The sequence below is a fragment of the Solanum dulcamara genome, chromosome 11, assembly GCF_947179165.1.
Source record: "Solanum dulcamara chromosome 11, daSolDulc1.2, whole genome shotgun sequence".
Taxonomy (NCBI): domain Eukaryota; kingdom Viridiplantae; phylum Streptophyta; class Magnoliopsida; order Solanales; family Solanaceae; genus Solanum; species Solanum dulcamara.
Window position 1 is genome coordinate 52136315 of NC_077247.1, and position 22245 is coordinate 52158559.

The window sequence follows — 22245 nt, forward strand, 5'->3', positions numbered from 1 at the left end:
TTTTTTGTTGATCACTACTGTATGTTGAGTTATTTTGATTATTATATTCTAGCTGAAGTTGAGTTGGAACATACATATAGGTGCTTAGGTACTAATAGTCCAGCTTAGGGAGACAGTATATGTGTCTGTTCCTTTCATCTTTTGTTATGCTTCCTTTTCGTCTATCCATTTTAACTATGGTTTTGAATGCTTGCTTTACATCAACGACAGCAAAATACTGCCATTCAGATGATATGCATGCTTGCCCAGCAAGCTTTGGCCTTAAAGGAGAGGCTCTGAGCTCTATTTCTGACGTTTCTTTGTTGGAAGTTGTTACTAAAACTCACGAGAGGCCAAGTGGATATCGTAAGGTTTTTAAGGTAAAGTTCTTTTGAGTTTTGGTTGGTTGTATCCATTAAGATAGGTATAAAATTACTAACTTGGTCTTTTTTCTTGCCATTGTTTATGGGATGGCAAGTGTTTGTACCTTGGAATTGATGTTTGTAGACAAAATGTTGGTATAACAGGTAATTCTGTATAAGCCTACCTGATACATGAGTTGGCTGCTGTTTGCTTATAAGGAAATTTGTTGGAATTTTCTCTTTGCAGTCATTTGTTCATTATGTATTTTACAACCAATCAGGTCGAAGGAAGATAATACACTCCCAAATACTTCTAGTTTTCTCAAAATTGAAACAAATAAATAATTTTGATTTACATACTTCTTAAGCTGTACTCTGTCCTGATTGATCTTTTGGTTTGCATATATAATTTGGAAGCCCAAAGAGGGTCTTGCATTCTATGAAAGAGTCCCTGCTAAGATCACCCCTGTGCATCCGAATGTCTCCTACAATTTTGTTGATATTGAAAGGTCCATCTTTGTTATTCCAGCTAACTTAAGTATATTTCCTGTCTGGTTTCTTAGATTTTATTCATTTGCATGTAGTGAGGATGACCTGTTTTGCAGGACGTGCTTCTCCTTCTCTGTTGCCGCTATGGTCCAGTGGGTTTGGGATTCATCTGAGTTCCCTAAACAAATTGAATGCAAGCGATGGGTTCATTCAAGCCTTCAGGATACATCTCAGGTCCTATCTCAGGTCCTGATGTTTACACGGTGAAGGTATACAAGCCTAAATTGATGGATAAGAGATGTGATAGGTTATCTATAAGGTCTTTGTTTCCCTAACAACCACTGTTTAATTTGTAGGTCCTTCAATATTTCTGTATCCACTTATTTCAGTATATTTTCCTCTCCAAAGAAAAACGGAAAACTAAACTTTGGTTAACATTTGATGCCTGTTTTGTATGGTGCAGATATCAATTCAAGATTTGTTTCCAAAGGACCAATACATAAATTTCTTAATAACATAGCTATGAGTTTTGACAGTGCTTCTGACATTGAGAAGCGAAGTAGATCTCAGATATATCCACTATTATTTGTTGAACCTAAACTGTCCTAGATTTTTATATGAATTGACTTTGGAGCCTTCAAAGACCTCTATGGCTTTAAAGAGGCGATGATGATTTGTGCCAATTTTATTCCCTTCTGAGCTGATTATTCGGGCATTTGAGGTTATCCGACCAGTATCTTGGCGGGGCATGCCACCAGATTTTCTGGTGATTTTTGCAGTCATGGGATTGTTGGACTCTCTTTTTGCCTGAGCTTAACACAGATCTGAGCCTAACTTTCTCTTTCAGTTTAGGGAAACTAATGGCTGGAAAATTGATTTAGGGTTTTGATCGGACATTGTCAATGGGACAGTTAATCAGGTGGAGTAATCTAAGATGCGCCGGTAGCGTATGAAGTTGGGGAAAACAAATTCTTGAATATCCTTAACATACACTGCGAGGATGACAACATAACTTACTTATTTTAAAATATGCATTTGAGAATACTAATGTAACTTCAAAAAGCCAACAGTTCTTGAATTTTCATGGATGGAAAAATATCAAGATAATGGGAAGAGCAGCAAAATACCTACAAGTTCTTAAGAACTTTTCTTAAAAAATCAACATGCAATATCGAGTTTCATGGATGGAAAAATATCAAGATAATGGGAAGAGCCCTTCCCCGGACCCTGCGCATAGCGGGAGCTTAAGTGCACCGGGCTGCCCTTTTTTTAATGGGAAGAGCAACAGAATACCTACAAGTTCTTAAGAACTTTTCTTAAAAAATCAACATGCAATATCGAGTTCTTGAATTTTCCTTCTTCTTTTTAGTAGAAGGAAGAATATCAAGATAATGGGAAGTTGATCTTTTATACCCGATAACTGATGTGCATGCTTTCCTAGCAAGCTTTGGCTTTAAAGGAGAGGCTCTGAGCTCTATTTCTGACGTTTCTTTTTGGAAATTCAAACTCATGGAAGGCCAAATGGATATCGTAAGGTTTTGAAGGTAAAGTTCTTTTGAGTTTTAGTTGGTAGTATCCATTAGGATAGGTATAAAACTACTAACCTGGTCTTTGTTCTTGCCACCGTTTACAGGATGACAAGTGTTTGTACCTTGGAATTGATGACGGTAGAGAAGATGTTGGTACAACAGGTAATTCTGTATAAGCCTACCTGATACATCAGTTGACTGCTGTTTGCTAATAAGGAAATTAGTTGGGATTTTTCTTTTTGTAGTCATTTTTTCGTGATGTATTTTACAACCAACCTTTTTCGAAGGAAGCAAATGCATTCCAAGCACTTTTAGTTTTCTGATAATCAAACAAGTAAAAAATATTGATTTACATACTTTACTTCTAAATCTGTGCTCTGATCTGATTGTTCTTTTGGTTTGCATATATAATCTTTGAAGTCCAAAGAGTATTTTGTATTCTCCGAAAGAGTCTCTGCTAAGAATCTCCCTTGCGCATCCCAGTGTCTCCTTCAAAACTGTTTATATTGAAAGGTCCGTCTTTGATACACTTGCTAACTGAAGGATATTTCCCGTCTGGTTTCTTAGATTTTGTTCAGTTGCAGGCAGTGAGGATGACCTGCTTTGCACACGTGCTTTTCCTTCTCCTTGCCGCTGTTGTCCAGTGGGTTTGGGATTCATCTGAGTTCCCTTAATAAATTGAATGCAAGCGTTGGTGCATTCAAGCTTTAAGGATACATCTCAGGTCCTGATGTTTACACAGTGAAGGTATACTTGCCCAAATTGATGGATAAAGAGATGTGATAAGTCATCTGTGATAAGCTCTTTGATGCTTCTGCTGGAGCATTGGATGTTTCCGGGGGAGCTTTGGGGAGCTGAAAGCGGTGTTGGTGAGTATAATCGGTGGCTTTAAAGAGGCGATGATGATTTTTGCCAATTTTATTCCCTTCTGAGCTGGTTATTCGGGCATTTGAGGTTCTCCGACTCGTGTCTTGTGGGGCATGCCACCAGATTTTCTGGTGATTTTTGCAGCCATGGTGATGTTGGACTCTCTTTTTGCCTGAGCTTAACACAGATCTGAGCCTAACTTTCTCTGTCAGTTTAGGGAAACTAACGGTTGGGAAAATGAACAAAGCAAAAGGTCAAAAGTGAAAGAATGAGGCTACAGAGAGTTGATGATTTTTCATTGAATGGATGATTGCTTCTCTCTGTATTCAGCCAATGATTTCATCTGACATCGTCACCGGTGGCGTACTCTAACATGCGCTGTATATGATAAGCGGGCTTCCGTAATTGATGGTGGGGAGTTCTAAAATGCTCAGGTGGTGTAACTTTTATAGTTTTTCGAACTAGTTAATACACGCGGAAAAGAAACTCGTCAATACAAAATATATTATTGGAGGGAGTATATTATTAACAGCTTGCTTAGATTGTTGTTGTATATTGTCAAAGGGTTTCTATGCCCTTCCACTCTTTTTTTTCTTTTTTTTTAATGCTTCCGCTAGAGCATTGAATGTTGCCGGTGGAAGCGATGAGGGTGAGTATAATCAGACGTCTTGAAAGAGGCGATGATGATTTATGTCAATTTTATTCCCTTTTGAGCTGATTAATTGGGCATTTGACGTTTTCCGACCCGTATCTTGGCGGGGCATGCCACCAGATTTTCTGGTGGTTTTTGCAGCCATGGCGTGGTTAGACTCATTTTTTGCCTGAGCTTAAGCACAGATCTGAGCCTCGATTTACTGGACTCCATTACTGTAAGAAACCCTATAACCCTTTTGTCAATTTTAATGGACGGAGTATTCTAACATCTTCAGGGTACTATATGAACCAAAGTTCTGGGAAATGAATAAAGCAAAAGCTCAGAAGGGAAAGAATGAGGTACAGGGATCTGAGGGTTTTTGTTCCAAGGGTGGTTTCCTCTCACCGAATTAACCAATGATTTCTCTATTACTGTCTCCTTCGTTTTTGTACCTGATTTGTTGCACTTGAGCCGAGGGGCTTTCGGAAATAATTTTTGTGCCTTCATGAGGTAGTGGTAAGGTCTGCGTACTTTCTACCCTCCCCAGACCTCACTTGTTGGATTTTACTGGGTATGTTGTTGTTGTTGTACTTCATCACCTGAAGTTGTACTTTCTTTTGAAGGATCTCGTGTCTCACAAGATGGACTGTGCCGGGAAAAAGATATGGTAATCTTTTTGCAAAATGTTGGACTGACATCATCTTTTCTATTATCATCTTGATGTTACTGTACATAGTTTATTTTGCTTGATAACTAGGATGTTCATAACTTTGAATGGTAGTTGTAGTCTATAGGATTGTATGCATTACTCAACTGATAGGCTGTTTGATGATTTGTGTTCATTAGCATCCTTTTACAGATGATCTTTTATTTATTATTTTGTGGTTTTACTTGTTATTAGGTAAACTGGTATGGCTGTACACACTACAAAATATCGATGCTTACATTTGTCTTGCTTTTATTGTAAAATGTTCATGTACATTGCATTCCTGGTGCTTTATTTTCAATAAGATACTTTCTTTTCCTGTACCGCGTCCCAAAAATATATTTTTTGTTGATCACTCTCTATGTTGAGTTATTTTGATTATATATTCTAGCTGAAGTTGAGTTGGCTTAGGTACTTAAAGCCCAGCTTTGGATGACATGTCTTGTTTCTTTCATCTTCGTTATGCTTCCTTTTCGTCTGGCCATTTTAACTATGGTTTCGAATGCTTGCTTTACACCAGTGCCATCAAAATACATGCTTTCCCAGCAAGCTTTGGCTTTAAAGGAGAGGCTCTGAGCTCTATTTTTGACATTTCTTTGTTGGAAATTGTTACTAAAACTCACAGGAGGCCAAGTGGATATTGTAAGGTTTTTAAGGTAAAGTTCTTTTGAGTATTAGTTGGTTGTATCCATTAGGATATGTTCTTTGTTCTTGACATTGTTTATAGGACGGCAAGTGGTTGTACCTTGGAATTGATGATTGTAGACAAAATGTTGGTATAACAGGTAATTCTGTATAAGCCTACCTAATACATGAGTTGACTGCTGTTTGCTTATAAGGAAATTTCTTGGAATTTTCTCTTTGCAGTCATTGTTTGTGATGTATTTTACAACCAACTAGTTCGAAGAAAGCAAATACACTCCCAAGTACTTCTAGTTTTCTCAAAATTGAAACAAATAAGTAACTTTTATTTACATACTTCTTAAGCTGTACTCTGTCCTGATTGATCTTTTGGTTTCATATATAATCTGGAAGCCCAAAGAGGGTCTTGCATTCTATGATAGAGTCTCTGCTAAGAATAGCCCTTGTGCATCCGAATGTCTCCTACTATTTTGTTGATTTTGAAAGGTCCATTTTTGTTATTCCAGCTAACTTAAGGATATTTCCTGTCTGGTTTCTTAGATTTTGTTCATTTGCATGCAGTTAGGATGACCTGCTTTGAACACGTTCTTCTCCTTCTCTGTTGCCGCTATTCTCCAGTTGGTTTTGGATTCGTCTGAGTTCCCTTAACAATTTGAATGCAAGCGATGGCTCATTCAAGCTCTCAGGATACATCTCAGGTCCTGATGTTTACACAGTGAAGGTATACAGGCCCAAATTGATGGATAAGAGATGTGATAGGTTATCTATTCTACTCTTTGTTTCACTAACAACCACTGTTTTTATTTGCAGGTCCTTCAATAGTTCTGTGTCCACTTATTTTAGTATATTTTCCTAACCAAAGAAAACGGAAAACTAATCTTTGATTAGCATTTACTATATCGGATGCTTGGTTTTTATGGTTTTTTTTTCCTTGACCCTTGTAATGCAGATATCAATTCAAGATTTCTTTCCAAAAGGGACCAATTCATACATGACTTTCTTAATAACATAGCTATGATTTTGATAGTGCTTCGGACATTGAGAAGCGAAGTAGATCTCATAAATATCCACTGTTTTTGTTGAACCTAAACTGCCCAAGATCTTTATATGATTTGACTTTGGAGCCTTCAAAGACCTCTGTGGAACTTAAGGTGAGATTTATTGTTGGCATTTATTATTTAATTGTTTTGGGGTTGGGAAATGAGTGAGTTTTTATATTTATTTTTGTTGAATTGAGTTTGTGTTAGGGCTTGTTTTGTGAGAACTGGTTTGGGTTGTTTTCTGTAAAATATATTTGAAAACACCTAATCCTTTTTGAAACTCTAAAGTGGGTTAAGTAAATATGTTAAAACTGGCTAAACATCATTATTTATTACTAATAGTATAGGATTTCAAAGTACTAAAAAGGAACCCCTGACAGGCAAGGCCCTTGAGTCACAGCTGTTCCCGTAGAACAAAATAATCTCCCATTTTTTATGGGAGAACAATACAAAACCACGTTTCTAGCTTCTTTAGGTTGCAAAACCAAACAGGCCAGTGTTAACAAGGACATGTCATACATATTTGTTTTACTGATTGGATTGTTGTATTTCTTTATTATAATGTGTTTGCTGCTTCTAAGGCTGACAATTTTTCCAGTTTGAACTTAGTCTCCTGATTTTTGCTTACCCAATCATTTCTGCAAGCCCCTTCAAATGGATTTTGCGATTTTGTCTCATAATTTACGTCAATTTTCATAAATCTAGATATTTTGCTACATCAATCTTAGTGGATCCTTGATGTCTTTAGGAGATGGTGACATCCAGCTGTATATTGATTTTTGAGTGGGATCAGGGTAGAGGGGTGGCTCATATTCTCAGGAGTTTTAAATTGTAGGTCAATCTGGGCCGTCTAATTCATTCTTCAGCTGTGGAGGTTGGAAACGGAGCTTTGACCTATTAAATATGCTAACACTGTTGATCTATGGCATCATTCTAGAGACTCAAGAGCTTTCGAGTATACTTTTTTTATGTATCCTTTGTTTTCATAAGGTATCAACTTACCCCCTTCGTTTACTGGGTATCTTTTCTCTTCTTTGAAGTAATAAATGAGAGAAATATATTAATGACTTGGATCTTAGAGGAAGTAACTTCATTTGAACATTTAACACTACTCTAATGTCCTAACAGTTTTAATAAATACTAGAAATCATTAATTAGAATGAGGGGGATGAAGGAAAAGCTAGAATAGGCTTTGAGGAAGTGACAAATATTTTTTTGACGAGTGGAGAAAGTGAAGATTTTGGAATCTTAATCCAAATTAGATTAGTATAGGAATGTGGAATAAGAGGCGGACCTCGGTAAGACGAGGAGACAAAGATAAAGATGGTGGGCACAACCTGTCTTGTAGGTGGAGGTACACGAAGACCACACACATATCTGTTTTGAATCTATATCCCACGCTCATCAGCTCTTCAGGACGAGAAGGACTCCCTGGTTTCTATACAGAAGCTGCACAATGGCTGGGCCTGAGGATCCACATTTCAATATTATCCTGAGAATCAGTGAGCTAATGAGAAGGGATTGGAGGTGAGAATTGAGACATATTTGGAGGGAAGGCAATGTGAAGATGTGTTGGCTAGGCAAAGTATCGGTCCTGCTCATGGCTTAACCATCCTACGTGACCCTCTACTGCAATCAGACAGTGGAAAAAGAATGATAACTTAGGCACGACGACACCTAGAGTTGTGAAGGTGAGTTAAAGCATAAAGCCTTAACATGTTCCAAAAAAGGAACTATACATGTCTCTCCCTCACGAATATTCTCCACAGGGGGAGAACTCCGTTTGGCACCTGAATCAGTTTCTTTATGAACTTAAACAAGCGTCCCGAAATGGGTTTGCCAAATTTGCTTCTGTGGATGCTGGTTTTCTTCAATCCCAGGCACTCCCTTTTTACTCGTCAACGTGGAAACTATTTTGCTTTTTGTTTTAGTATATATTGATGAAATTGTAATCATTGGTAATGCGAGGGGGTGCTCCTGGCCCAGTGAATATCGCTTATTCTAGTGTTTATCAGTGGTGGTATAGAATCGGTTTACGCACTAATGAAGATCTTTATGCTGACGCTCTTTTTCTGTTATTTCTTTCTGCCATATCCTTAATAGCAGGTTGGTTACACCTACAACCGAAATGGAAACTGAGCGTTTCCTGGTTCAAAAATGCCGATAGGATTTATCTATGCTAGGATCTGACCTACATGAACTTCTTTCTTCTCTTATGATATTTCTAGAAAGTGAAAAAAAGAAATAATGGGGAATAGAATACAAGTGTTGAGTACGAGCTTCTACTCTTGCGAAAGGTGGGCTTGACATCTTCTTTTCTATTTAGAAAGTTAAAGTCCTTGCCGGTGTGACAGTATGAGTAGACGGTGTTCTTCTCTTTCTAGGTTCATAATCGGTGCTATTGAAGCTGGTGGCTTGCTGAGTGAGACTAATAGAAAGAAAAGACGGGGGGCAACCATGCATGGTACTTCTCGACCCTGTCTCCGAGGGACAGTTGAACTAGCGACTCATGAATGCTGCCGGGTTAGATGAGCCAATAACTTGAAGGCGTTCGGTCTGTTTTTATAGCAAGAATCACAGTCTTACCTTATCTTCACCATGATACGGACTCCAAGTTCTTATAGCAGAGCACGAGTAGATTTATCATCAATGCATATTTTTTATTTTATTTAATGATAAGGTTATTAATCAACAAAGCAAAATTAAAATTCTTCAAAAATGAGATAAATTCAGAAGCACTTATTTATTAGTTTTAAATATAACAGACAGAATTCCATTGGTCTAATTTGGGACCTTAGGATAGATTTTGATTCTATCTGACAAACATATCAAGATAAAGAATAGGAAAGGTCCCGTAGATTTATTTGTGACCTCTGAGGAGCCGTATGAGGTGAAAATCTCACGTACGGTTCTATAAAAAGAGCAAAGGATTGACAAGTCTAATGGGGGAAGAATGGCTGACACGTTAACTGCCTTCGATAGACGAAAAAAAACAACAAGCGGTCTAACCTAACCCCAGGGCGGACCCCAACCGAAAGGCACTAGACGGACTAAGGGCAAGTGAGATAAAGAAAGCAACTGGCCCTATGTGTAAAACCTTGCCGCGGGAGAGTCTTTCTCCAATGAGAATAAAGAAAGTTTTTGGGCAAGACAAGAAAGGAACTTGCCCTTTGACACCAAGGGATAAGAGCTGTGAAAATTCCATAACATCTTGGAAGATTCACAAGGAGATCAAGACATCGACTACATCGTCTTTCTCAAAGTTCTCTAGCAAGGGTGAAGTGATCGAGAGAAGTTGTCCCTCGTAGGCCAATTCATAGATAGATCTCTCTCCATATAGATAGGTATCTCCGTGGATAGGGATCCATCTAGATCTTGATTCACTATTTCCATTTCTTTTTTCTAATTGATTGCCTTTTTTTTTTACGACAAGTTTTCGTTTTCAATCTTAATGCAGAAGCGGAAAGCCACTTGGCTGTAAGGAAAGGAAACATCGTTTTTCAATTATTACTTGCTGGGAGGAGCTCATGTAACCCAAAGGACTGCGTCTGGTTCCTCTTAGTTTTTGACTGCAGACCAAGGACTAGATCAAACTTGAGAACTGTTGCACTTAGGATTACTGAATTTTGTTTCAACTGATTACATTGTCTGATTCTGTAAACATTTTTGCTATGAACTGGATAGGGAGCTGTTGACTTAAATGTCATGTTATTTAGTAAAAGTGCTGGTCATCCCCTGCCCAGAATTTCTACTTTGTATACCATATGTAGGTTAAGAGAGGAATGGTTTGACTTATCGCAACAAAAAAGAAAGAAAAAAAGGGGGGGGGGGGGGGGAGGTGTGGTTCTTGTTTGTCAATTAAAACTTGTCACTTGTTCATTTTTTGTTCTATATTAGATGTGAAATCAACTTGCTAGAAATGATGTGCAGCATTTAACTCCACTTGTTGGCACCATTGATACTAATTGTGTTAATCTGATAAAGCTATTTTGATGTGTTTTTCAAGAATGTCTTGTGGTGACTAGTTGGTTCTTAATGGTACTTGTAGGATTGGCGCCCTGTCCTTCTCTTTATTGAGGATACTGTCGCGAATCTCTGGAAGTGACTCTGTCGGTGAGAGCAATTGTACTCGACATTTTTATGCAACATCCCTTAGGATTCATTGTATTTGATATTATTTGTACACGTGGCTTTGTCCACTCCACATTCCCTTCCCTATAGGCTGTAGTCGCCCACCTGCCTCCCTATAAAGGGGGGGGGGAAATTGTGTAGGGTTGGTTAGTGGAAGAGAGAGTTACTTATACATCAGATGGTGCAAAGCATTTAAGTGTTACGACATCGTGTTTTTTATCACTTTCTTTTCTCTTAAGGTACTTTTGAAAAACCTAGATAGAATAATGTTTCATCTAATGTTTTACCTACAGAGGATGATTTCCTGCTAAACATGAAGCTGTTGTCACGTATAATTTTGGAAACATGGAACTTAATGTCTTGGTCCCTGCCATAAATAATTTGGAAAAAGAGAACTGCAAAGCTTATCTCAATTTTTATGCTCTTTTAGAGAGGATATGGCCAGTGTAGGGGGATTTGATCCTCCATGGGATGTTGATGGTTCAGGTCCTTCTGATTTCTACTATGATGGAGATGATTTGACACACATGCATTATCATGGTGAAGAGAATCTAAGAATTATTTGATACCACGAGCTATGCTCTACTCTAGGGTGGATGGGGACTCACATAAATGGATTGCTACTGGAAATCGATGTAAAATAGAAGAGCTTATAAGGAAGATGAGTAGAAGAAGTCATTGCTCCTCCATTTTACCATGGCATGAAGAAGTTCTCTACCACGAGTGAGTCTACAAGAAAGGCAACAGAAAATAAGAATGTTAAGACAGTTCATGATGTGCCACTCATGCCAGGTAATTTGTCCTTGAGTGCTTGTTTGTGTTTATAATCTGTGATGACAGAAAATGTGTGCATCTAATTAATGTTCTTGTCCGTCGAGCAGAAACTAGAGCTGCAAGGAGACTGCATCATTCTGCAGAAGCTATCTGCTTGGAGCTTCCACATCAGTCATACCATCAATTTAATCAATCTATTATCCCAAGTTGTGGTGATGGTGTATTCTCTGATGAGAGGTTATCAAATTTCTTGGGAATGTTAGGTCTCTTTCTGATATTATCTCAATCAAATATTTCAGCTGATGTTTCTTTCTTCAGGCCAAGTGTGAAAATGAAGCTTTATAACATCTGGAAGAACAAATTACAAGCTCAAGGGGAGTGCACAAATACACGTGATGGGGAATCAAAAGAAGGTAAATCATTCCTGCCATTTGTTCCTGACCTGAATAAGAGCTGAATTTTCCCAGTGCATGTTTCAGTTAATTAGCTTCATTTCTTTCACTCACTTTTCAAGATTATCTTAGACTGCATTCTTATAAATCATGAAAGCATTAGAGATTAAAATGTCTCTTCCTAAGTCTCCTAGGCCACATAGTCTCTTTCAAATTTCATTTTGCTTATGTTTTGATCTTGTAATAAAATTGTCATGCCTCCTGACACTTTTTTTTTTATAATTTTTCAGAATTTGCACCAATAAAAACTCAAAGTTTCTTCTATTCTGGGACAAAATGGAAGGACTTCCGTCCAGAGATTACAGTTGAGTACCTTAGCTATATCTCCGATGTTTTTGGGACTTCTTCTTTGTCTTGTTAAGACAATGAACTTTTACCTTTTCCATATGAGATGCAGAGTGGTACTGGAACAGAGAATATTTAGAATCGGGATAGTGTACTCAATGTCACTTCTGGCTTCTTGCATTTTGTTGGTGATTCATTGGTTCCTGATACCATAGACTAAAACTTGCTGGAGATTGCCAAAGTTCTCCAACAGGTTGATATGAAGTTTATTCCAATTGTGGCGAACACAACACTTGCTATAATTGATCAGGTCTATTTTGGAATTTGCATAGTCCATTATGGTCATTCTTGGTTTCTCATGACTTTCCTTATAATGCATTTACCTTGAACGATTGTTTCTCTGATGGATCAATTGGCTAGACTCATTAGCAAATATAAATCTTAGCATAAACTTCCGCATAAATTGTATAACATTTGTTGGCCGCGTACAAAAAAGTAATATCCGCATATCTATGCTGCACTCAGTTATCCGCATAAGAAAAAATAAGTGTATTGCTTTATGCGGGATAGATTATGGAATAAAAACATATTTGTCAACAATGCAGGGATATGAGTATTTACAGGCAAAAATTCCCTTTAATGTAGGTAGTCCTTGCATGAAAACCCTAATCCCTGCTTAAGTCTTCCGCTGGTGTTTCTGAATTTTTGAAGAACTTGTTGGTTTTTTGAAGTTACATTGGTTCTATTTTAAGGAAATCAAAGAAATTTTAGTTTTCATTCTCTTGCAGCATGTGCAGAATCAAGCGAATTCAAGAACCATATAAGCTACCGGCGCATATTAGAGTACTCCACCATTGCTGCTCTTAACTGTTCCGGTGACCATGTCCAATCAAAACCCTAACCCTCAAATCAATTTTCCCGCCGATCTGTCTATTGGTATTCTACTACTCTTAATATTCTTAAAAGAAGAAGGAAAATTCAAGAACTCGATATTGCATGCTGATTTTTTAAGAAAACTTCAAGAACATGTTGGCCTTTTGGACTTGTTGGCCTTTTGAACTCGATATTCTTAAATGCATATTTAAGAATTTATTTTCATGGAACATATCAAGGAAATTCAAAAAGTATTTTAAAGAAAGTAGTAAAAAGAAAGAAGGAAAATTCAAGAACTCGACATTGCCAAATTTTCTTGGAATTCTTGCATGCATTCTCTTTAAGAAAAATTCAACAACTCTTTAAGGCAGTGACGGGTGAGGCTCGTCAATGAATTCTTATGTTCCTTTGTTTGCTACTTCTTATGATGAAGGCATATGCTTTATGTGAAAATTGATATACCTTTTCTCCTCTAAGTATGATGTTCCATTCGTATATCACAACTCTATTTCTTTTTTCCATGAGATTTATAAGACTGTTCTTCTTATGTTTGAACTTAACCCACTTTCCACCAGGTATCTATTGCTATAGGCATTGAGAGGCGATGATGATTTTTGCCAACTTTATTCCCTTCTGAGTTGATTATTCGGGTATTTGAGATTATCCGACCCATATCTTGGCGGGGCATGCCACCAGATTTTCTGGTGATTTTTGCAGCCATGGCGTTGTTGGACTCTCTTTTTGCCTGAGCTTAACACAGATTTGAACCTAACTTTCTCTGTCAGTTTAGGGAAACTAACGGTTGGGAAAATGAACAAAGCAAAAGCTCAAAAGGGAAAGAATGAGGCTACAGAGAGTTGATGATTTTTCATTGAATGGGTGATTGCTTCTCTCTGTATTCAGCCAATGATTTCTGCATTACTGTAGGAATCCCAACTATCCTTCTATCAATTTTATTGGAGGGAGTATATTTTTAACAGCTTGCTTGGATTGTTGTTATATATTGTTAAAGGGTTTCTATGCCCTTCCACTCTTTTTTTTCTTTATTTTAATGCTTCCACCAGAGCATTGAATGTTGCCGGTGGAGCTGGTGGAAGCGATGAGGGTGAGTATAATCAGACGGCTTGAAAGAGGCGATGATGATTTATGTCAATTTTTATTCCCTTCTGAGCTGATTAATCGGGCATTTGACGTTATTGTTGTTGTACTTCATCACCTGAAGTTGTACTTTCTTTTGAAGGATCTCGTGTCTCATGAGATGGACGGGTGCTGGGAGAAATATATGGTAATCTTTTTGCAAAATGTTGGACTTACATCATCTTTTCTATTGTCTTGATGCTGCTGGACATAATTTTTTTTGCCTGACAACTAGGATGTTCATAAATTGGAATGGTTGTTGTAGTCTATAGGATTTTGCATGCATTACTCAACTGATAGGCTGTTTGACGATTTGTGTTCATTAGTATCTTTTTACAGATGATCTTTTATTTATTATTTTATGGTTTTACTTGTTATTAGGTAAACTGGTATGGCTGTACACAATACAAAATATCGAAGCTTACATTTGTTTTACTTTAATTGTAAAATGTTCATGTAAATTGCATTCCTGGTGCTTCATTTGCAATAAGATACTTTCTTTTCCTGTACCGCGTCCCAAAAATATAGTTTTTGTTGATCACTACTTTATGTTGAGTTATTTTGATTATATATTCTAGCTGAAGTTGAGTTGGAACATACATATAGGTACTTTCATCTTCTGTTATGCTTCTTTTCGTCTGGCTATTTTAACTATGGTTTCGATTGCTTGCTTTTCATCAGCGACATCAAAATACTGCCATTCAGATGATATGCATGCTTTCCCAGCAAGCTTTGGCCTTAAAGGAGAGGCTCTGAGCTCTACTTCTGACATTTCTTTGTTGGAAATTGTTACTAAAACTCACGGGAGGCCAAGTGGATATCATAAGGTTTTTAAGGTAAAGTTCTTTTAAGTTTTAGTTGGTTGTATCCATTAGGATAGGTATAAAACTACTAACAAAGAATTGATGGTTTTAGACAAATGTTGGTGTAACAGGTAATTCTGTATAAGCCTACCTGATACATGAGTTGACTGCTGTTTGCTTATAAGGAATTTCTTGGAATTTTCTCTTTGCAGTCATTGTTCGTTATGTATTTTACAACGAACCAGTTCAAAGGAAGCAAATACACTCCCAAATACTTCTAGTTTATTCAAAATTGAAACAAATAAATAATTTTGATTTGCATACTTCTTTAGCTGTACTTTGTCCTGATTGATCTTTTGGTTTGCATATATAATCTGGAAGCCCAAAGAGGGTCTTGCATTCTATGAAAGAGTTTCTGCTAAGAATTGCCCTTGTGCATCCGAATGTCTCCTACAATTTTGTTGATATTGAAAGGTCCATCTTTGTTTTTCCAGCTAACTTTAGGATATTTCCTGTCTGGTTTCTTAGATTTTGTTCATTTGCATGCAGTGAGGATGACCTGCTTTGCAGACGTGCTTCTCCCCAGTGGGTTTGGGATTCGTCTGAGTTCCCTTAACAAATTGAATGCAAGTGATGGTTCATTCAAGCCTTCAGGATACATCTCAGGTCTTGATGTTTACACTGTGAAGGTATACAGGCCCAAATTGATGGATACGATATGTGATGGATTATCTATTCTACTCGTTGTTTCCCTAACAACCATTGTTTTATTTGCAGGTCCTTCAATAGTTCTGCATTCACTTATTTCAGTATATTCTCCTGAACAAAGAAAACGGAAAACTAATCTTTGGTTAGCATTTGCTATATCGGATGCTTGGTTTTTACGGTGTTTTTTATTTCCTTGACCCTTGTAATGCAGATATCAAATCATGAATTACTTAATGACATAGTGATAAGTTTTGACAGTGCTTCTGACATGGCGCAGCGAAGTAGATCTCATATATATGCACTGTTTTTGTTGATTCTAATCTGCCCAAGATCTTTTTATGTTTTGACTTTGGAGCCTTCAAAGACCTCTGTGGAATTTAAGGTGAGATTTATTCTTGGCAGTTATTATTTAATTGTTTTGGGGTTGGGAAATGAGTGAGTTTTTGGATTTATTTTTCTAGAATTGAGTTTGTGTTAGGGCTTGTTTTGTGAGAACTGGTTTGGGTTGTTTTCTGTAAAATATATTTGAAAACACCTAATCCTTTTTTGAAGCTTTAAAGTGGGGGAAATAAATAGGTTAAAACTGGCTAAACATCATTATTTATTACTAATCGTATAACATTTTCTATATCGGATGCTTGTTTTTTACGGTGTTTTTGTTTTCCTTGACCTTCGTAATGCAGTTATCAATTCAAGATTTGTTTCCAAAGGACCAATACATAAATTTCTTAATAACATAGTTATGAGATTTGACAGTGCTTCTGACATTGAAGAGCGAAGTAGATCTCAGATATATCCACTGTTTTTGTTGAACCTAAACTGTCCTAGATCTTTATATGAATTGACTTTGGAGCCTTCAAAGACCGCTGTGGAATTTAAGGTGATATTTTTTGTTGGGATTTATGGTTTAATTTGTTTTGGGGTTTGGAAACGAATGTGAGGCTTTGGATTTATTTTATAGAATTGAGTTTATGTTAGTATTTGTTTTGTGAGAATCGGTTTGGGTTGTTTTCTGTAAAATATATTCAAAACATCGAATCATTTTTTGAAACTTCAATATGGGTAAAATTAACAGGTTAAAACTGGCTAAACATCATTATTTATTACCAATCGTATAGATTTCAAAAGTATAAAAAAGGACCTCCTGACCGGCAAGGTCCTTGTGTTACATCTGTTCCCGTATAAACAAAATAATCTCCCTTTTGTTGTGGGAGAACAATGCAAAACCACATTTCTAGCTTCTTTTGGTTGCAAAATCAAACAGGCCAATGTTAACAAGGATGTGTCATGCTTATTTGTTTTGCTGATTGGAGATTGTATTTCGTATTACAATGTGTTTGCTGTTTCCCAAAACTGACAATTCTTCCAGTTTGAACTTAGTCTCCTGGTTTTTGCTTACCCAGTCATTTTTGCTTCCCTTTAAATGGATTTTGCGGTTTTTCTGAACATTTATGTCAATTTTCATAGATCAGGGTAGAGAGGTGGCTCATATGATTGAACCATATCATTGACACTGAGCCTGATATTTAAGTGGGATCAGGTATAGAGGTGGCTCATATTCTCAGGAGTGTGAAACTTGTAGGTCAATCTGAGCCATCTGATTCACAAGAAAATTTTCTGTTTTTCAGAAAAAAATTTGAGCCCAACCAGAAAATTTAGATTGATCTTCACTCTTCAGCTGTGGAGGTTGGAAACACAGCTTTGACCTATTAAATATGCTAACACTGTTGAACTTTCACATTATTCTAGAGACTCATTAGCTTTCAAGGTTACCTTTTTATATGTATCCTTTGTTTCAAAAGGTATCAACTTACCTCCTCCATGTTAGAGTTAATATCTTTTCTCCATTACTGTCTCCTTTTTTGTACCTCTATTTGTTGCACTTGAGCCGAGGGCCTTTCGGGAACAACCTCTTTACCTCCACGAGATAGTGGTAAGATCTGCGTACATTCTACCCTCCCTAGACCTCACTTGTGGGATTTCACTGGGTATGTTGTTGTTGTTGTTGTTCTCTTCTTTGAAGAAACAGAAGAGAAATATATTTAAGACTTGGTGATAATAGAATATACGGAACATCTATAAGTAGGAGTGAAATACATTTCTCATTTCTTATTTAATGAGTGAGGGACTAACATGATACTAACACCTAGCGTGATCTAATATTGGACATTAGTCAAGCACAAAGTGGAGAAACCACCTTAGTTTGCTTATAGTGAAAACATAAGAAACTGAGTAGCATGATGTTGTGGGAACGCTCCTCGGAAAGAGGCACGACCAGAAGATCATCTGAAAAGAGTCACGACTCTGTCAGAAAGTTTTAGCGAAGAGGCGTGACTCTTTTGGAATGGTTGTCGGAGAGAGGAATGACATTGCTAGAACTATCATTGGGAAGAGGTCTTCTTGACCAATTGCCAAAATGAGGCATGTTCTCTCCGGAACGACCACTGGAGAGAGATGTGATACTGAAGAGAGAAGGGCACTGAAAGTAAAGGGTGGATTTTGATGGGTGAGAAGGTGGGTTGTTGCCTGTTGGAGAGCAGTAATGCTAGTTGCTGGTATTGGCTAAGGCTGCCTGCCAGTAGGTGTAACCTGTATCTAATACAATCCACATCTTAGAGGAACTAGCTTCGTTTGAACACTTTAACACTATAACGTTCTGACTGTTTTAATAAATACTAGAAATTATTAAATATAATGTTAAACAGGTCTTAAATCAAAGGTCTCCTAGAGGCAAGGAAATATTTTGAGAACTTCTCCAGGTGCAAACTCAGAGTAAGGCATAACAGAGGTCAAATATTTTGTCAGGAGATTCAGAAAACTCTTCATTAACCAAGGACATTCTAGATGAAAACGATCATCTTATAGACTTCGTTAAATAGACTTAAAATTATGGTTCTGGCCTGCTGTCCTTTAGTCCAAAGCTGTATCCTCTGCCACCAGATCCTTCCGCGAGACCAGGTCCTAAGATGTTAATCCAGATTCTAAGATGTTAATCCTTACATCGCTGAAAATGGAATTCAAACTTCTGTTAAAACATGAAGTTGGTGTCACATATAATTTTGGAAACATGGTACATAATCTCTTGGTTCCTGTCATAAATAATTTAGAAAAAGAGGACTGCTTGTTCCCAAATCCTGCAAAGTTTGATCTAAATTTTTATTCTTGTTCTAGAGAGGATATGGGCAGTATAGGAGGACTGGATCCGTGGGACGTTTATAGTTCAGGTCCTCCTGAATTCAATTATGATGGAGATGATTTGTCACATATACATTCTCATGGTGAAGAAAATTTTAATAATTATTTGATATCACAAGCTATGCTCTCTGCTCTAGGGTGGATGGGGACACGCATAAATGGATTCATGCTGGAAATCAAGGTAAAACAGATGAGCTTTTAAGGAAGAAGAAGAGTAGAAGACGTCATTCAGCTCCTCCATTTTACCAAGGCAAGAAGAACTTCTTTGCCACGAGTGAGTCTACAAGAAAGGCAGCAGGAAATAGCAATATTAAGACTGTTCATGATGTGCCGCTCATGTCAGGTAATTTGTCCTTGAGTGCTTGTTTGTGTTAAATAATTAACGATGACAGAAATGTGTGCAACTAATTTATGTTCTTGTCCATAATGCAAAAACTAGAGCTGTAAGGAGATTGCATCATTTTGCAGAAGCAATCTACTCGGAGCTTCCTCTGCCGTCATCCCATTAATGCGATCAATCTTCCACCCCAAGTTGTGGTGACAGTGTATTCTCTGATGAAAGGTAATGTTATCAAATTTCTTGGGAGGGTTAGGTCTCTTTCTGATATTATCTGAATCAAATATGTTAGTAACTCACACAGCCTGATGTTTCTCTCTATAGTCCAAGTTTTTAAATGAAACTTGTTAACATCTGGAATAGCAAATTACAAACTCAAGTGGAGTGCGAAAGTACACGCGATGGGGTGTCAAAAGAAGGTAAACTGTTCCTGCCATTTGTTCGTGACCTGAATTAGAGCTGAATTTTTCTTGTGCATGTTTCAGTCAATTAGCTTCATTTCTTTCCCTCACTTTTCAAGATTATCTTAGACTGCATTCTTATTAATCATGAAAGCATTAAAGATTACTCCGTCTCTTTCTGAGTCTCCTAGGCCACATAGTCTCTTTCAAATTCCATCTTGCTTGCTTGTGTTCTGATCTTGTAATAGAATTGTCATGCCTGACATTTTTTATTCAAATTTGTAGAATTTGCACCAACAAAAACTCAAAGTTTCTTAGATTCTGGAACAAAATGGAGGGACTTCCGTCCAGAGATTACAGTTGAGTACCTTAGCTATATCTCGGATGTTTTTGCCGCGTAAGTAAAAGTAATATGTAGCACTCAGTTAACCGCATTAGAAAAAATAAGCTTGACATAACTCAGTTAACCGCATTAGAAAAAATAAGCTTGACATAACTAATGCAGTATTTGATCGGCGGTATGTAACTGTTATTATTAATATCCTTATGACTTATGCAAGAATATATGTATGTATACATTATTTTATGCGGAATAGATTATGGAATAAAAACACATTTGTCAACAATGCATGAATATGAGTATTTACAGGCAAAAATCCCCTGTAATGTTGATAGTCTCTGCATAGCATATTTATTATTCACAATCCCCACTTTATTATTTAGTCTTGAAGCTCTTTATAATAAGTAACATTGATTTTGAGTCTTTGACCATCCTTTTGCAGGTCATGCCTGAAATTGGTTACCGATTACGACACAACTATGCTGACCAAATTCAAAACTAGGGTTGGATACGCAACATTCGTTTCTCAAGCTTTAAGACCATTGCACTAAATTTTGCAACATTCATTAAAGTCAAACCTAGCTCTGATCATGAAGTGAAATGTTTTGGTTAAAGCTGGAACTTAAAATCTGATTCACAAGTAGCCAACATCTGTCACACTTCTTGCGGTGGTAACATTCTCTAATACTTGTCTCTGTCATATTATACATTCAAAAAGTTAAGTACATGTAAACCATTTGCAAATCAGTCTTAGAAAGGAAAAGTATAATACTGATTGTAGTTGTTAATACTGGATTAGTTGCTCACTTACATTCTCAAACCTTTTACTACACTTTATAGCTTTTTCTCTTCAACATTCATATTCCTTCCTCTGATGGATATATGACTGTCTAAATGTGGAAAACAAAGCACAACAAGCACTTCTTCTCCGGCTACTTATTCCATTTTGAGGTATCAATAGCACAGTTTGTATCAGTTCTGTGCTCCATCTCTTTGAAAGCAAGATGGATTTTTGAGGGTTTAAGGCTTTCAAGTGTCATTTGTGCGCATTGTCTCTTAAGGTCCATTTTATGTTTTAATTGGGTTGATTATAGCAAGTGAATTATGAATTGTAACTTATAAGGAAAAAACTTTTTTGTTCTGTTACCATCAGTAACAAGACAATGCTAGAGGTCCTCTCTTTTCGAAGCTTGAATAGCTTCCAACTAAATTTGGGACACTGTTTGTGACATCATTCATGTTTTAGGAAATACTCTACTAGCTAACAAGATTATCTTGCACGTATTCCATAAGAAAATGATTGTTTTCTTAATAATACAGGTTCCGTGTATTTTGGGTGTTGATCTAACTGATATGGACAATAATTAGCTCTCATATTTTACTACTTCATTTAACTCTAATCTTTCTCATGGAATCTTGCTTAAATGTTGTTTCATGTTTTCTGAATGTTGTATTTGCAACCCACAGCTTGCTGATACAGATGGATCATAAATAGTACCCCCATCAGTGAATCAGGTCCGGAATAACAAGGCTTGCAGATGTAAGTTAATATTTAATTTATGAATTTGGAGCTAACTTGCTGCCCCCCCCCCCCACCCCCCACACACACATAAGAAAAAGAGAAAGAACAGGGAGTGGATTGTATAGTTTCTATGTAATGCCAAAGCATCTCATTACGTATAGAATGTAAAGAAATGCTACGGTAATGAAATAGGTAATTTGATTGTAACATCAATTAACTGTTGAGATGATTAAATTTATATGTCCCATTCTCTAACCCCCTGATTTTTATCCATTAAGTAATCATCGAGGTATTTTTGGATCAAATTATTATTAACGAAGGCATTTTTGTTCAATTTAGCATAATTTAAGGGCATCTTGACTCTTTTTGAATACAAAAACATTATATTATATGGCTGTTCCTTTTTCGCAGAATCTATTTCAGTAGATTGTATGAGGTTGATGACACAAGCGCTCAATAGATTAGAGTGACTTCATTTTGCCTTATCAACTCTAGGTATATTCGGTCTAGACTATTTGTATTAGACCAACTTAATTTGTAGGTGCTAATATTAAAGGTAAATAGGCAAACAATCTATCATATGTTAAGGTCTCTGAGCAATTAGTTAATTAGAAAAAAGTTTGCCTTTGTGATTGAATGTTGGTTAAAATTTCTTTTAAAAAATGTTTTTAAAAAATCATACTTCACCAAAAAAAAATTCATATCATTTTTATTTTTTTAAAGAAATAAAGTTCTACCCTACCTTTTTTCATATCATTTTTATTTTTTTAAAGAAATAAAGTTCTACCCTACCTCTTCTAACTCTATGTTCCTAATTTATTTTTATCTTTCTACTTTTCTCGTTTTATGTTAGATATGTACATATTTTATTTTGGAAAATAATTTTTTTACTTGCGTACTGAATATAATAGAAATAAAAATTTTATTTTCAAAAAAGTCTTGCGGTAAGTAAAAAAATTGAAAGTGGAGAGTTAGGTGGGGTGTGGTAGAAAAAAAATTGGGGGTGGAAGGGGGAGGGGGTTACGGTAAGAGGAAGTGG

General features: G+C 36.7%; 1 protein-coding gene and 1 long non-coding RNA gene across 33 annotated transcripts; both read left to right on the forward strand.

Moving 5' to 3' along the window:
- The first annotated feature begins 210 nt into the window (after positions 1-210).
- LOC129872221 (DNA mismatch repair protein MLH3-like) lies at positions 211-15078 on the forward strand. Of its 31 annotated transcripts, none has more exons than XR_008762494.1 (12): positions 211-359; positions 458-506; positions 759-850; positions 947-2374; positions 2464-2521; positions 2780-2872; positions 2944-4527; positions 5087-5351; positions 5770-5929; positions 6019-6359; positions 10297-10361; positions 10673-11048. XR_008762494.1 is itself a non-coding variant. In XM_055947132.1 (9 exons), the coding sequence occupies exons 5-9, from the start codon at positions 2465-2467 to the stop codon at positions 15053-15055; spliced, it is 435 nt and encodes a 144-aa protein (XP_055803107.1). In that variant the 5' UTR covers positions 211-359; positions 458-506; positions 759-850; positions 947-2374; position 2464; the 3' UTR covers positions 15056-15078. The 31 variants fall into 31 exon arrangements, 1 of the variants encoding a protein (XP_055803107.1); XR_008762496.1 differs by having other exon boundaries at positions 2948-4527; XR_008762500.1 differs by lacking the exon at positions 2780-2872 and adding an exon at positions 7084-7238 and having other exon boundaries at positions 2927-4527.
- Positions 11501-14657, forward strand: LOC129872225 (uncharacterized). 2 transcript variants are annotated; one of them, XR_008762537.1, is made up of 7 exons: positions 11501-11566; positions 11836-11909; positions 12003-12200; positions 12679-12826; positions 13339-13868; positions 14004-14048; positions 14582-14657. It is a non-coding gene; the product is annotated as an uncharacterized LOC129872225 (long non-coding RNA). The 2 variants fall into 2 exon arrangements; XR_008762538.1 differs by having other exon boundaries at positions 13339-13642; positions 14582-14619.
- Positions 15079-22245: the final 7167 nt, after the last annotated feature.